The sequence below is a fragment of the Chelonoidis abingdonii genome, chromosome 3, assembly GCF_003597395.2.
Source record: "Chelonoidis abingdonii isolate Lonesome George chromosome 3, CheloAbing_2.0, whole genome shotgun sequence".
In the NCBI taxonomy this organism is placed as follows: domain Eukaryota; kingdom Metazoa; phylum Chordata; order Testudines; family Testudinidae; genus Chelonoidis; species Chelonoidis abingdonii.
In genome coordinates this window covers 164,346,886-164,363,231 of record NC_133771.1, presented here as the reverse complement: position 1 = coordinate 164,363,231, position 16,346 = coordinate 164,346,886, and the positions used below count along the sequence as shown (strand labels likewise).

Below are 16,346 nucleotides of genomic sequence, written 5' to 3'. Positions count from 1 at the left end.
AAATTCATGCATTCTTTATTAATTCGTCACACAAATGGGGCGATAACTGATAAGGTAGACCGGGAGGGAAGTACAGGGGAGGGGTAGTTGTAGGGGAACTGCCTAGAATAGCATGCAGCTAATCATAGAAGCAGCATGTCTGGGGCTTTGATCCGGAGCGGCCATTTGCCTCTCCGGTTCTTTGGTAGGCTTGCCTGAGCTCCTTACGTTTCACACAGCACTGCTGAGGGTCCCTGTTATAACCTCTATCCTTCATGCCTTTGGAGATTTTTTCAAATATTCTGGCATTTTGTCTTTTGGAATGGAGTTTGGATAGCACGGATTCATCTCCCCATACAGTGATCAGATGCAGTACCTCCCGTTCGGTCCATGCTGGAGCTCGTTGGTGTTCTGGGACTCTATGGTCACCACACTGGCCAAACAGGAAATGAAATTCAAAAGTTCGTGGGGCTTTTCATGTCTACCTCGCCAGTGCATCTGGATTGAGAGTGCTGTCCAGAGCAGTCACAATGGAGCACTCTGGGATAGCTCCTGGAGGCCAATACTGTCGAATTGCATCCACACGACCCCAAATTCGACCCAGCAGGGTCGATTTCAGCGCGAATCCTCTCATCGGGGAGGAGTACAGAAATCGATTTTAAGAGCCCTTTAAAGCTGACAAGAATGGCTTCCTCATGTGGACAGGTGCAGGGTTAAATAGATCTAACGCTGCTAAACTTGACCTAAACTTGTAGTGTAGACCAGGGCCAAGAAAGACCTCAGTCTTAGGGAAGAAAGAGACAAATGCATCTCTAACAGGCCTGGTCTACACTACAAAGTTAGGTCGACATAAGTGCATGCGTCTACCCTGAAACCTGTCTCCGGCCGATCTAAGTGTCACTTTACAGCGACACAGTCAAACCACCTCCCTGAACAGCATGGAGCCATGGTCAGGCTACTGAGGTCAGTGCGGTGCAAGTACAGACACTGTATGACCTGTGCCAACCTGAATAGTCTTCCAGCAGCTCTTCCATAATGCCCCATGCCCTGCAGCACTGATCACTCTGGTGACCATTGTAACCTCTGCTGCCTAGGGGAACAGAGACTGGAAGCATCCCCCTTTAAAGTCCTCTGCATGTTTTTGAAATGCTTTTTCTACATCGTCCACCTTTGTAAGCACACCAAGTAGTTCACCCTTGTGTGCAACTCCCCAACCGATCGTGCTGGCTCCATGTGCTAAACTTGCTCTTGCCAGGAGCAGGCAGGAGGTATTGGATCTCCTGGGTCTGTGAGGAGAAGAGGCTGTGCAAGCACAGCTACGGACCAGGTAGGAACATGGATATCTATGAACAGGGGATGCAGGAAAAGGGGTATGACAGGGATCAGCAGCAGTGCTGTGTGCAAGCAAAAGAACTTGGCTAGGCATACCACAAGGCCAGGAAGGTCAACAATAGATCTGATAGTGCCCCATAGATCTACTGCTTTTACAACAAGCAGCATGTCAGACTTGGCGGAGACCCCACCCAGCAGACTACTGAGGATTCCTGGGTGGCTACATTCCCTCTAAGCTGTGCAGTTACATGGCCGCGCAGCAGGCTATCAAGGGACTTGCAGGCATGCAGGAGGGAGAGGCACCTCTCCCCCAGCCCAAGCCCTGGAGCTGCCCTGGCTGGGGAGAAGCACCTCTCCCTCAGCCCAAGCCCTGGAGCTGCCCTGGCTGGGGAGAGGCGCCTCTCTCCCCGCACCGGGCTGCTGCGGCGGGAGAGGGCTGGGAGGAGTCCTCTCTCCCCACCACAGCCCCGGGGCAGCCTGTACCTCAAACCCCTCATCCCCAGCCCCACCCCAGAGCCTGCACTCCCAGCTGATGCCCTCACCCCCCTAGACCCCAACCCTCTGTCCCAGACCTAAGTACCTTACTGCATCGCAAACACCTCATCTCCAGCCCCATTTCTGGAGAATAAAATTATCTTTATTCATTGACAGTGCATACTGCAGAATACACAGCAACGCTCAAAGAGAACAATACTTGTGAATGTACAGCAAGTACCATGTAATTCAAAGCATCATGAAAACACTGAGTCCTCTTTATAAATGCACAGCAAATCTTAGCAGCACCCAAAGGCCCAGAGAACATGCCAGCAGAGAACACTACTGTGGCTGACTGTTAAAATGCTCTTTCAAAGCCTCCCTCAACTGCATAGCTCCCCGTTGGGTTCTTATAATGGCCCCTGGCTGCTCAAAGGGCCACAGGCAGCTGCTCATCCTCCACCCTGGCGGCAGCTTGTCCCTCTTTGCCTCATAGATATTACGCAAGACACAACAGAACGCTATAACCATTGGGCTGTCGTTCTTAATGAGCTCCTGTCTAAGTGAATAAACACTGCAGGCTACCAAAAGCACATTCAACTGTCATTGTGCACTTGCTGAGCGGCGAGTTGAATCTTTCCTTTGTGCTGTCAAGTGGCTTTTGTACACCTTCATGAGCCAGGGGCAGGGTGGGTTCCCCAGAATCACTATAGGCATTTCAATATTGTCAGTGGTAATCCACTGGTCAGGAAAGAATGACCATGGTTGGAGCTTTCTGAACAGTCCAGTTTTCTTAAAGATGTGAGCATCACGCACCTTTCCAGCCCACATTGCTTGAGGAGAAGCATCTCTGGTGATCCACCAATTCTTGCATAACCATAGAAAAGTAGCCCTTTCTGTTGATGAACTCTGTGGCCAGGTGGGCTGGTGCCAAAATAGAGGTATGTGCCTGGTGCCAAAATAGAGGTATGTGCCTGGTGCCATCTACTGTCCCGCAACAGTTCAGGAACCCCATTGCAGAAAATCCATCCATTATGTCCTGCTCATTGATGAAACTCATGGTCCTGCATAGTTGGATATGATTAATGGTCCTACATTAATCATGATGATGGCCACCACGGTGGATTTTCCAGCTTCAAAATGAAAATGATTTCTCACTGATTGGCAGCAATCCAACACTGCAAGATTCTGGAGTTCAATGGCCGCTTGCTTCTTCAACATCAGGGCAGCTCTCATTGTAGTGTCCCTGCTCTGGAGGGCTAGGGCAAGCTTGGCCCAGATCTAGAAAAGTGGCCTTTCACGTCTGAAAGTTCTGCAGCCATTGCTCGTCGTCCCAAACCTGCATTATAGTGCATTCCCCCCAGTCAGTGTTCATTTCTCAGGCCCAGAAGTGGTGTTCCACCATCAGCAGCTGCTCCATTAATGCCACCAACAACCTTTTATTGTTTTTTGCTATGTCCCTAGAAGAAATCATGTCCTCTGTTGCTGTGTACTTACTGTAGGGCTGCAAATACAGGAGAATCATGCATCCTGTACTTGCAGTGTTCATGAGAATAGTGCAGAGCTCTACAGGCTCCATCCAAGATGGTGGACTCCAAAAACTGCTGGATGGGTTTGCAGGATTTTTTTTAAAAAGGCACAAAAATGATGGGATATGTATGGCATTATGGGTTGAAGGAAGTTGAATGCTGGGAACTTGACCTCTACCTCCCAGAGATCCGTGGCTGAGTCATTTCTACTGTGAAAACTTCCCAAAAGGTATTGCACCAGATGGTAGTGCATGGCAGACTGGGTTACCTACCAGTGATGCACTGCACTTTGCCTTGACGCAAGCACTCCTGGTGAGTTGGCACTGTGCCGACGCAAGAAGCAAATTATGCATGTGCCCAAGTGATATACAAACTTTGGCAGCTGCATGCTGATTTCACTTGTGTTGACCAAAGTTTGTAGGGTAACCAAAGCCCAAAGAAAACAAATTAGAACATCCAGTTTGCTAACCTTGTATTGTCTCCTTAGCTTCAACCTAGGCTATAACCTGACCTGCTAAAAATCAAGCTAAAGGTGTTAAACTATGTCTAATACTGGTGCTAAGTGGAGTTTTCTATCAAGTTAAACTAGCTCATTTGAACCAACTTCATCAAAAAAGCACATTTTCCCATATTCTAGGATCTAGGCAAGGCCCAGCTATCCCTCTCTCATTTATTGTAGCTATACCAGCCTAACCCCTGGGGTAGATACAGCTCGGTCAATGGAAGAATGCCTCTGTCAACCTAGTTACTGCTGTTCAGGGAGGTGGAGTTCCAATAGTGATGGAAAAACCCCTTCCATTGCTGTAAGACGCATCTGCACTGTGGGGCGATTATGGTATAGCTGCACCACTGCATCTATAGAGTTATAACCCCGTAGTGAAGATGAGCCCCGAGTCCCATTGGTGAGTGAATAATGCAATGCCAATCATCTGGGCAGCAGGCAGAGAGGCTGGGTCTGCAGAGGCTATGAGTAATTTTCTAGCCTTGTTGCTAGGAAGGAAGGTGCAGCTGGGAAGTATCTGTCACAAGTGTCTCCTGTTGCCAGTGTAGTTCCCTCTGATGAATTTGAAAGCTGGCAGAAACCATCTCCAAGAGCAACACACATCTGCCAAGCAGAAGGAGGCAGGTGATTAAGTTCAGGCCAAGAGGTGCCGGAACATAACAGCAGGATTTAGCGAGTACTGCTCTGTTTGTTCTGCAGAGGGTGGGTGAGAGATGTCAAAAGCACATTTTATTCTCCAAGGAAACATACGTGATAACAACTAGTGACAATCTGGCAGCTGGAGCTTGGGTTAGCTTCTGACTTGGCATCATCTCACAAGAATGGCCCTCCCCCCACTGAGCGGGCATAAGGACCTATAGATGTGCCATTATATGGATCATGGTGGGTTTTGGGGGGAGGGGGCAAAGGCATCAGAAAGCGCATCATATCTAAGGGTAAAGGGGCCAGCAATGAAAAAAGGGGCCAGACAGAAGAAGAGTCCTAGGTCCTTGTTTTGGGCCACCATTTTGCTTTTGGTTTTTGTGTGTATTTAGTGAGGGACTAGTGCCAGTCTTATTGGCTAGATGCAGGTGTGGGGCACTGTGTGCTGAAAAAGGCTTCGGCCACCTATTGGTAGCTTTGTAGTTGTGGTTGTATCCTGAACTGTGACTCTTCCTGCTGCTCTGGGCCTGAGTAGAGCTGGGCACATTTTTTCAGAACAAATAGTTTATTGGTCAAAAAACCGCAGCTTTGGCTGACCCACCCCCATTTCACACGTTCGACATTAATTTGCCAAATAGTTCTGGCCATACATTTTTTTCCAGGCTACGCTTACAAAATGGCTGGAAGAGGAGGTAGTGCCCAGCTTGTAGCCAGGTGGTTTAAGCCATCACCCATGATGTGGGAAACCCAGGTTCAGAGCAAGGACTGAAACACAGCTCTCCCCATCCTAGGGGAGCACCCGAATCCCCTGCCTATAGACTATTCTAAGGTGGGGCCTTCTCAATCTCTCCCATTGTAGCTGTTCCACTCTGTATAAATATTCATTGGAGTCAGGGCTGGCTCCAGATACCAGTGCAGCAAGCAGGTGCTTGGAGCGGACAACAGAAAGGGGTGGCATGTCCAGGTCTTCGGCGGCAATTCAGCTGCAGGTTCCTCGGTCCCTCTCTGAGGGAAGGACCTGCTGCCAAATTGCCACTGAAGAATGAAGCAGTGGCAGCAGAGCTGCTGCTGAAGTGCCGCCAATCACGGCTTTTTTTAAAAAAAAATTGTTTGTTTGTTTGCCTGCCACGTGGGGTGGCAAAAACGCTGGAGCTGGCCCTGATTGGAGTGAGGACAGGGACTTCAATCTGGCTCTTCTTCCCACCCCCTGTCATCGGTGAGTGCTCAGACTATAGAGTCATTCTCTCTCTGGCCCAAATTCTGCTCCTATATTTTAGACCAAGCAGGATAGGTTCAACAGGAGAGATTGAGGAAGGCACATCACAGATTAGCCTATAGGCTGCTGATTAGGGTACTCACCTGCCCAGGGAGAGCTGCACCAGAGAGGGGATTCCAACTTGGATCTCGCATATCCTATTTGAGTGTCCTAACCACACCACTGCGCAAAACATTATAAGGAGGGCAGTGACAGCCCTACCTCCTCTGGCCATTTTGTGAATTTCCCCCTTTAAAGATGCCCAGAAACAAAACATTTTGAATCAAACACCACGTTGCGTTCAACCCAAAATAGACTTTTGGGACTCATCAAAACTCTTTGAAATTTTTAGATTTGGTTTAACTCTAACCACATTTTTTGTGCCAATGTTTCTGAATGGCCAATGAACTGAAAAATCAGTTATTCACCCAGATCTACTTCTGAGCCACCGTATAGCCAATGTACCTGATCAGTGACTCTCAAATTCCAGCTCTGGACCCCACTACAGCTCTACTAAACTCAATTACTAGGAAGTGGTCTGGTGAGTTATTGACCACAGCAGTCCCAGTCTCAGTCGAGGGACGGATTAGGCAGTTTATGCTTACAGCTGACCCTGGGAAGGAGCCAGAAGAGCAGCTGCCTTTCTCATATGAGAGTTTTGTACTTAGAGAAGAGACACCAGCATCTCATTTTAGATACCTGCAAAGATTCCTCAAGAACCCTGAGGATGTGGGTGAAACTATAAATCCTGTTTGTAAACTCCTAGAGAAGCTTAGGTTAAGGTAACTTTGCAAAGTCTCTTGCTGTAAGAGCCTGGAAGATGCTAACATTCTATATGGGAATTGCAAGCTGGCCTCATTAGCTACCAAACAGGTATCATCTCTAACCAACCATATATGGCTTTTGAAACCGCCTCCTGTTTCATTTGGGGCCTGAAAGCAAAAAGAGCTCGCTGGCAGTAGAGCTGGGGGACTCGTCACCAGAGTGCCTCCTTGTGGCCAGATGTGGCAGAGTAGCTCTCTCCTGATCTAATGCTCCCTGCTGCCAATCACTCTGGCACTGCCATGATCTCTCTTCCTGTAATTCAGCCCTCTGGCCAGGGCACAATTTAGTTCACACCTTCAAGGGTAACAGAATGTCCAGCAAATAAAAGATCCAAACATCTTCACCCAAAGGTCTTTGGCCCCAACTGCAGACCTTTTGGTCATTACACCCTCACAGAGCTCTTTGTTGGTCCTTATCCCTTTCTCAGGAGTTTCACACCACCTTCTCTGCTGGTTGGGGAACCTAGGCCCTCCCTCTGCACCAGGCATCAGTCTAGGGACCCTATAACCAGCAGCCAAGGGCTGCTCCATCCTAATCCTTGTTGCTGTTTCCCGGGGCTTCTTTCTACCCAGCCTTTCTCAGGCCTTCTCCCCCTCAACTTCTCTAAAGTCAACCTTGTTTCAGGGGCGGGACTCTCAGGCGCCCCCCCTCCCAGAATCCCCTAACAAAGTCCCAACATAGAAGTATAAACAAAAACCCACTTCCTCCCTCCTTGGGCTTGACTATACATCCCTCTCAACTAGACACATCCCTTGCCATGGAAGTCCAGTTCCTGCCCTTTTGTCAGGGCTTCCCACCAGAGCCAGCTCCTCTCCAATGCCTCTTCTGTGTCACCTGTGGCCATTTGCCAGCCTCTTGCATTTAGGCAAGGATCCCAGGACTTCCTCTCCCCCTTGGCCTCCCTAATCTCTAATCCCAGAGAATAACTGCTAACTCTCCTTCGGCAGCCCCCTTGTGCTCTAAAGCTTCCTGACTTTCTGATCACCACCCAACCGCTCCCCAGCTGCTAGCTGCTGAGCAGTGTTTAGAGACTAAAGTCTCTGTGAATCTTTGATTGCATCCGTGTGGAGGCTGCAAAGATCTACAGTGAAAGGATGCTCATTTTTAGTTACCTGACCAATCAGACAGATGTTTTTGTGCAAGTTCCCCCTCCACTCCCACATAAATCAGTCCTTGGGGTATGTTCCCACCATCCCAAATGTTAGCCAAATGAGTGTCAGATAGTTTGAACAAAATTGCCCTTTTTAGAAGCTCACCCATTTGCTTTAGCAGTGTCTCATTGTAAAAAAATTACACTAACTGTTGAAAGCAATCTACAAAATAATCAATACAATATCTAGGTAGTGAGGATAGAAGAAGTAAGGGACCGCCTGGCTCAGGAGACTGGTAATGGTCTGTGGGGGGAGCCTTTCACCTCTAGGTTGAATCCTACTTGAGACTGTTTACCATCTGACCGTCATTGTATGTGAAATGAGCTGGGGTTAGGTCTCAGCCCAAGTCTAGTGGACAAGTTGTCTGCAGCAGTAAGGCTCTCCACGTAAGTAGTCTCAACAGAAAATGACAGATCCTGGATAATAAGCTCCCCAAGAACTGCCAGAGTTGCCTGTTCAGATCACAGATGAAGCATTTTCTGGAGAAGGTTGCCCTCCTGCTGATGGTGCTTTACCTGTCTGAGCCTTTGGCCCACAGCGTTGTCAATCTAGCGCCTCTCAACAGCACTGAATTCACATTAAAAATAATATCCTGCTCTCTGATGTACCAGAGACTCTGCCCATAAAAGCCACTTAAATTATGTCAGAGCTAAAGAGTCAATTCACACCTTTTCCCCTTTAAATAAGCCAGCTGATATAGACAAAATGTTGAGTATGGTTTTTAAAGAGTCCCTAGCTCAGCCTCTTGTTTTCTACTTACAATGTGTGTGTCTGTGCCCACAAATCACTGCAGGCATAATTACTCTGGTTTGAAGGAACACTTGGTTTTCATGGGCTACAGCAGACTCTCACAGTCACATCTCAGGTTTATAGGTGTTATGATGCTGGCTGTCAAGTCTTCATTACCAGCTAGTAATAAGAAATGACCTGTAATCATGCCATCCACTTGTCACTCGTTTGCTAACTGCAGTGCTCAGAACCTGCTAGCAGCACAGAATAATAACATGCCTACTGTACTTTTAGATTGTAGGAGACTTTAGAAAGGCATATCCAGCGTTCTTTTCTTCATGCTGCAGCTGCCAAGTGTTGCTAAAACACACAATCAAAACAAAGCCAGAATCACTTATCTGACTGAGAAAGCCTTCCTGGGATGAAAGACATTTTGAGGAGACAGTGATTGCTTACCTCTATTTACCTTTTTTTAAACCCCTAAAGCTGCACTTCACCTCTGCCAGAGAAAAGTATGTAAAAGTAGCTTTTTCTGCTCTTTCAGACCCAATACTGATCTACTTTGTAATAGGATAAAAATCGGAAAGCATTTTACAAACATTAATTATAACCAACCATTGCAACACTTGAGGGAACAGTAAGCATTATCCCCATTTCATAAACAGGGAAACTGAGACACAGAGTGGCTGCTGTGACTTATCCATGGGCACAAATCAAATCAGTAGCAAAACTAGCAAAGAACCCAGGAGTTTTGTTTTCCAGTCCCCTACTCTAACAAATAGGATACACCTCTTCCTCTGCGATAATGTCCTGCTTCCTAAATACCCCAATCTCAACAGTTCCCCTTCTCCAACACACATGAAATGGCTACATTGCTAATGTAGGTTTTGTCAGATAATCATTTTGATCATGAAGTGTCAAAGTTTGTTATTGGCCTAGGTCCAGTTACGTAAAAGCAAGTAGGGATTTCCCCGTCACAAAATGAAATCAGCTTCTTGAAATTGAAGGATATTAATAAAGAAAGCCTGTGTGTGAATGTTTAATTGTAGTGGAGCTGTTCTCTGTTTACTACGTAGCCTCAATTTACTTATTCTTTTCTAGTTCTTTATATGCTTCGGATGTTACCTGTATTGTTATATTTTTCCCTTCTCTCTTTCTTTTATGCTTCCTTTGTCTCCGTTTGTTCGTCTTCAAAGTTTCACAAGGTAAGTTTTTCTTCTAATTCTTCTCTTAACTTCCAGTGGCTAAAATCCTGTTTTACCTACTCCAGCAAATTTCCACTGAAGTCAATGAATGTTTGCCCCAGTTAGAGACCTTTGGATTCAGTTCAGCACATTTTACTCATTTTCAGCCAAAATCTGACCTTGCACGTGTGTGCAGACAGCTCCCAGTCACCTGAGTAGGAGATCTCTACAGGCACAGCCAAGAGAGAGTTTGTCCCTGTGTATGTTTTCATAGGCCCAGTCTATACACAAAGCTGTCTCCGTTTACTTAAAGGTGTAGTATTAAACTGATTTAGTTAAACTGGTGCAATTTTGTGTGTGACTCAATTTAATCCTAAAAGCTCTTGACACTAGAAACTTGTAGCACTTTAACTATACTGGTATGGTGAAGGGGTACAATCTTCCTAGTGTGGATGCCGATATATTGGTATAAAGGTGCTTTATAATAGGATTGCTAGTTCTTTATGGGAAGGGGAATAGCTATATCAGGGGTCAGCAACCTTTGGCACGCGGCTCACCAGGGTAAGCCCCCTGGCGGGCCAGGCTGGTTTGTTTACCTGCTACGTCCGCAGGTTCGGCCGACTGCAGCTCCCATTGGCTGTGGTTCACCACTCATGGCCAATGGGGGCTGCAGGAAGCTGTGGCCAGCATGTCCCTCGGCCCGCACCGCTTCCCGCGGCCCCCATTGGCCAGGAGCAGCGGACTGCAGCCAGTGGGAGCCACGATCAGCTGAACCTGTGGATGCAGCAGGTAAACAAACCAGCCCAGCCCGCTGGGGGCTTACTCTGGCAAACCATGTGCCAAAGGTTGCCGACCCCTGAGCTATATCAATAAACGGCACCTTTATATAGGTATAACTGCATCCACACTAGGTCAATGCTGAAAATTTGTATATTGGCATAGCTATGTCAGGCAGGGGTGTGAAAAAAAGAAGAGAGGTTTTATTAACCTAGCTCACTGCATTCAGAGAAGTGGTGTTCCTGCACTGATAGAAAAAACCCTGGCTGTATGTACACTACTGGGCTATGGCAACATAGCTATACCACTATAGTCTCCAGAATGCAAATCTGGGTTTTTACCGGTATAACTACTTCCTTAAAAAAAAATCACACCTGTAAGCAAATAATTATACTATTAAAGCTTTTAAGGGTAGACCAGGCCTTATATTGGTTTACCTTGCACCTGTAAATTTAGAAGTGTGAGCTAAACTGATATAATCAAGAGTATCCACACAGGAGTTTGTACTAGTCTAACTAAATTAGTTTTTAAACCGCTTTAAATTAAATCAGTGCAATTTCTGTGCATAGAGAGGCCCTTCATTTTTAGGATTTTTTGTCATTTAATCTTGCCTTCAAACCTAATTCCCATGTTCTAGTTAAGAAATGCAGAGGAAACCTTCCTTATTTACTTTGAAAGTGCTGTTTGGAAAAGCAGAATGTTCTATAACATGTAGAACAAAACTGAAAATTGACATAGAAATAGTAAGAGCAGGGCTGGCTCCAGGTACCAGCCCAGCAGCTGCTTGGGGCGGCATGTCTGGGTATTCGGCGGCAATTCACGGTGGGTCCCTCACTCCCTCTTGAAGCGAAGGACCAGCCGCCAAATTGCCGCCAAAGACTGAAGTGGCAGCGGTAGAACTGCGGATTAGGATCGCGGCATTTTTTTTTCTTCTTTTCTTACTGCTGCTTGGGGCGGCAAAAACTCTGGCCCTGAGTAAGAGTGCTAATCTCTTTTCTTTGCACCCCTTTTTTACCTCAGGCCCCAAGATTTGCACCTGGATCTGAATTTTTCTGATGTGCAGGGATGTTCCTATCTTGGGTTTAGTTTTTTTAAATCTCTATCTCTGGCTATTACTTGTTTTAAAAGTCCCTCAAAGATACAGACTGGGACACTTTCCAGAGTTTTCATTCAGCATTTGTATTCAAAGGGTTTTACAAACAACGATGTAAAGAAAATGAAAGAGTGGAAAGCTGTTTCAGGATTTAAATATTCCCCTGCAATGTTGGGCATTTGAAAATTGCTTGAGATTCAAGAAGTGATATTGACCAGTCTAGTTTCACTGTCCACACAGGGGGGAGAAGGAAACTGCATTTTTAATTATTTCATTTTATACATTTCCATTGCTACTGACGACAGAGATAAGGACAATTATTTTCCTAAATAGATGAGCTCCACATTGATGCCATTATAATAACCATTGGCTCTATTGGGAAAAGTCAGGTGGTAATTCTGGTAAAGACTTTGTGACCACCTGGATAAAGTTAAAAGAACTAATGCCATCATGGTCACGTGCCATCATGACAAACAGGTGGAGAGAGGTTTTCCTGCCCCTCTGCCCTGACCATAGCCATCTGGAGAGTAGTCACAGGGAATGGAGTTCTACCTGCAGCTGTGCCCCAAATAGACCCCCAGCTCAACCACCAGGTGTGGAAAAACAGCTACAAAGGTCCAAGTTCATGAGCACGTGTCAATGGCATCATCCAGGAAGGCAAATTCTGTGTTCCCAGAGGAATGAGACACAGGAACCCACAGCACCATCTGGGAAGGCAGTTCTTGTGTTCCCAGGAGAAAGATGGAAGAGAAGACGAGAAGCAGGGAAGAATAGGGGATTGGGTCCCAGCTCTTGGAGTGTCTAAAGCTGGGTACTGAAGTCCCCTGGTTGGACTCCTGCATTTCTATAGACCACAGGGAAAAGCCACTAGTCCGTTGCTTCCTTGATGATGACATAAGCAAACAGTGACTGGTTACCTGTATCGGATTAGGGTGGGCAAGGCCAGGGACATAATGAGAGAAGCCTTTCCTGCTCCTCTGTCTTATATTAGAATCTAGAAGCCACGCAGTGCAATTGATTTCTTCACTGCAACTCCTTGCACTTTTACAAACCCATCAGCACAGCTGTGCCCTGATTAGAATGCATGAGATTCAGATGTGCTAGTTCAGCAAGACCACAGAAACATGGATGTCGAGGAAGGGAGCATGAAGGGATGAGCTCGCTGCGGGGGGGGCCTGAGATTTGTGTTCCAGTTCTGGCCTATTAGCCCATAACTTACACCTCATCTTAACCTCTAGTGGATGTTTGTCCCTATCACCAGAGCACCCTACAATCTGGGACTTCTGGGTAGCTCTATGAGAGAGGGCCATGCCTGGAAAAAGCCAGGGGTATTTCAGCTAAGCCTGGAAGAGCAGCTGTCTAAGGGAGTTTGCACAGCTCCTGTCTGGTTCTTGTTAGCAGGCTCTAGTGAGCACTAGATTCATACAAGTTTAAATAAAAGAACATGCAAGCTTTCCTTTAGCATCTCAGATGAAAGTATCACAGAAGTTATTAAGCCAGCCAGCAGTGTCTGAAAATTGCAGCTACTGAAATGCCTTGGGAGTAATAGGGGAATGTTTTCATTCCCCCTAACTCTGTTCTCCTCCTGAAAAATAATATACATGCATCCAATACGGTAAGCAGAAAAGTTCACATTTCCAGGACGAGGTGTGCGGAGCACAGAACACCACTGAATTTTGTCCCCATAGGCTCATCCATTACTACCCCTGCCCTATATGCACTTCTGCAATCTCCCCAGGATCTCTCAAGGCAGACCTGCCGCTGCACACACTACAGTTACTAACAGCAGGTGCAGTTAGACAGAGAGCCGGCAGTGGGGAGGACCAGAAAAGCCAGTCAGCCGCCAGAAGAAATATTGCCTCCAGGAAGTTGTGTGCCCTATGACACCCAGTGCACATGCCTCCAGACTGAGTAGGACAGCCAGACCTAGGGTGATGCTTGTCACCACAGGGAAAACCTGCCAAAAGAATTGCTGGGTTAAAACTAGCGCTGTGGAAGTCCTTTATTGTGAAAAAAGGGGAAAGACCTGTTTTCATTTTTGATGGAGGCCCTCGGCTTCCCTTCCGGAGATTCACAGACCATTCAGTAAGCTGCTTGGAGCCAAATTTCAACCAAGACCTGGGCGAATTTATGGCTTTGGGTGGAAATCAGTCAAAATGGGGCTATTTTGGTTAAGCTTTGCTGGGGGCTATAGGATGGGTTTGATCCCCAGTTTCAAAGCAAGGCTCATGGCAACATGAACCCACATGCACTGCCCTGGGGAAAATGTTTGGGAGCCCCCTGTGAACCAGAAGGGCTGAGACTGCCATTAGGAAATCTGTGTTAGATACACGGGGACCCTGTAGGCCAGTGTGGCTGCTGTTACAAGGGCATGTTGTGAGGGGCGGGGCATGCAGCAGGCAGCCAGAATGTTAACATTTGCACTCCCTGAGTGCAATGGCACATGGGAAAGGCCAGGGCAGCATAGACACCCTGTTATTACTGTGCTGTGCTAGCTCCTACAGGCCCCCATCAGGACCCCGCTGCGCTAGGTGCTGTACACACAGCTAACAAAAGACAGCCCCTCCCCCCAAAAGCATACGCTCTACATTTATGATGAGGCAAGAGGTGGATACAAGAAACAGACGGGGGAACAGTGAGATGGTTACAGTCAGAAAAATAAGCTGCAGTCCCAGCACTCCACTTGCCCAGTTTGCTGTCAAGTGTTTGTGGGCATCACATCAGAGATGAGTTTTAAGGGGAGATCTGAAAGATAATAAAACCCATCCCAAAGGGGAGCCTGGCAGAGCAGGATGTTATACCAATAAAAAACTAGCAGGATTTTATTAAAGGGGACAAGACATTTGTCACATTTATTGTAAATACCATAATAAAATAAAAGATAACAGCAAACAACGTTGTTTAGCTACTTATTCCTATATATCCATTCACACAATCATTCATACAAGTTCTGGATAGATATTATAGTTACCAGCCTAAAGTTGCTTGTGACAGAATACTGGCCAGGTACCCTGTACACAAGAGTGGAGCCGAGTCCGGGTCAGGTGCACCTGATGCTCCTGGAGGCTGGCAGCAGAACCATAGACTCAAAGTCCTCAGTCTTCAGAGTCCAGCTTTATAGGGATTTTCCCCTATGTTAGTTCATGGGAGTTGCTTCATTCTGCTGTTGTTAAATTAATCAGCAGGTGGCTGGCTCCATGTTGGCAGCAGAATGTTACCCAAAGTCTCTTATCTCACCCTTCTTTTTTACAGGCTTTTAGTTTGGATTCAAAGTCTATAGGTCTTGCTGTGTCACGCTGCCTTTGGGTTTGGATTGATCACCCGTCAATTGCAGGCGTGACTTTCAGCCTTGAACCTGGCTTTGATCTTCCTTCTGTTGTTCTTTTGTCCTTTTCTTTTTAGGGTGGATGCTTTTTACTTTGTTTCACTGTTGTCTAGGTCTTCAGCCGTTGGTAGTTGAATTTCACCTTATCAGGACAGGCTGGGGCTGGAGGTTGATTTTATCATCCATACATGCCTCATTCACACATCTAAACTAACTAATAAGATTACAGCAGGGTTTGCAAAAATGAAGGTTGGAGGAAGCTTTTACAAGATGGAGTGAGTGTTTTAAAATGGGGTTTGAATTACAATATGGCAAGTGTAGTGAATGGTGAACAGAAGTTACGTTAATAAAGTGAACAATTAAAAACAATTTCATTTATCAGTTCTACAAGGATGGGGGCATTGCCAGTTCTCCTCACCCTGTCTGCCCCCTAGCACTCTGAGGCCAGCCCAAAGGGAGGGAGCTGCAGCCATTGCTCCCCAGTGTACTTTTCACAATGCCCTAAGAGGCACTCTGAATGGGCCAGCTCTGCGTCCTGCAAACCATGCCTGTCAGCCTGCCCCAATGCACATGTGGCTGCAAAAGCTATAACCCAGGCCCAATTTCCTGTCAGAACTGCACATCAGAAAGGGCAATGACTAATCTGCCCCAAAATGGGCTAAGTCAACAATGATGACCTCAAAACCAACTCCCCCCCTTGCACGGGGGAAAGAAGTGACAGAGAAAATTCTCTCTCTCCCCCTTCTCAGCTGACCAGTGGGGTGGGTCCTGTTAAACGTGACCCATTGCTGATTGCTTGTTTGCAGCTCACCAAGGCTGCGAACCACAAACCCACATTTTAATCATGTTCCCTTCCCACCCACCCCCACAGGCTACAAGGAACAGGGGATTCCACAGCAGCTGTAATGGCTGGGACAAGGGTGTTCCAAGGAACGTGGCGAGAGGTTGTGTTTGGCAGCTGTGGGCAGAAGGACCTTTCCATTTTCACTTTTCTTTTCTCTTGTTTTTTAAACCAATCTGTGCGTCTGTTCAGCGGAGCGGAGGTGCAGAGCAGCAGATGGAGACCTTCACTGATCCCTGTTAGAACCAGCAATGAGGCAAACATGACGTGGGTTAGGACTGGCACAGCCAGCACGTCGTGATGGGCGGCCAATCCCGAAGAGGGAGGAAAACATTGGTTGAATGAGATGCTACTGTGGAAGATGGGCACTTCGACCGGCAGTGAGAAGAGTGGGGATGCTGCTTTCTCCAGCCGCTGGGTGTGAAGAAGCTGGAGACAATTGCCCTTCTTGTAGTTCACCATTAAAGGATCAAGATGAACATCAAGATGAAGGATATATTTATAGATATATGTCCAATATGTAAAAGCCAAAGCTGAGTGGTACCTTGTTTCCTGAGAGTCCTTTCTTGACTGTTTTGTGATAACAGGGGCTCAGCTCAGTCTCTCCTACTGTGTGTGTTTATGATGCTCACTGAACCTCTATCGTTGCAGATGCTCTGACGTTTTGCTTGTGGCTGCTCTAAATCATACTTTACTGGTGACCCAGGC

General features: G+C 46.8%; 1 protein-coding gene across 4 annotated transcripts in view; it reads left to right on the top strand.

The window, feature by feature from the left end:
- Positions 1-15,917, top strand: part of STUM (stum, mechanosensory transduction mediator homolog) — an 85,517-nt gene extending 69,600 nt beyond the window's left edge. The window contains exon 3 of one of the 4 annotated variants that reach the window (XM_075064292.1): positions 15,831-15,917. In XM_075064292.1, coding sequence (XP_074920393.1) covers positions 15,831-15,871 — 41 coding nt within the window. In that variant the 3' untranslated portion in view covers positions 15,872-15,917. Of the gene's footprint in view, positions 1-15,668; positions 15,752-15,830 lie in introns of those variants that run through there. The other 3 variants (XM_075064290.1, XM_075064293.1, XM_075064291.1) reach the window with 3 other exon arrangements.
- Positions 15,918-16,346: the final 429 nt, after the last annotated feature.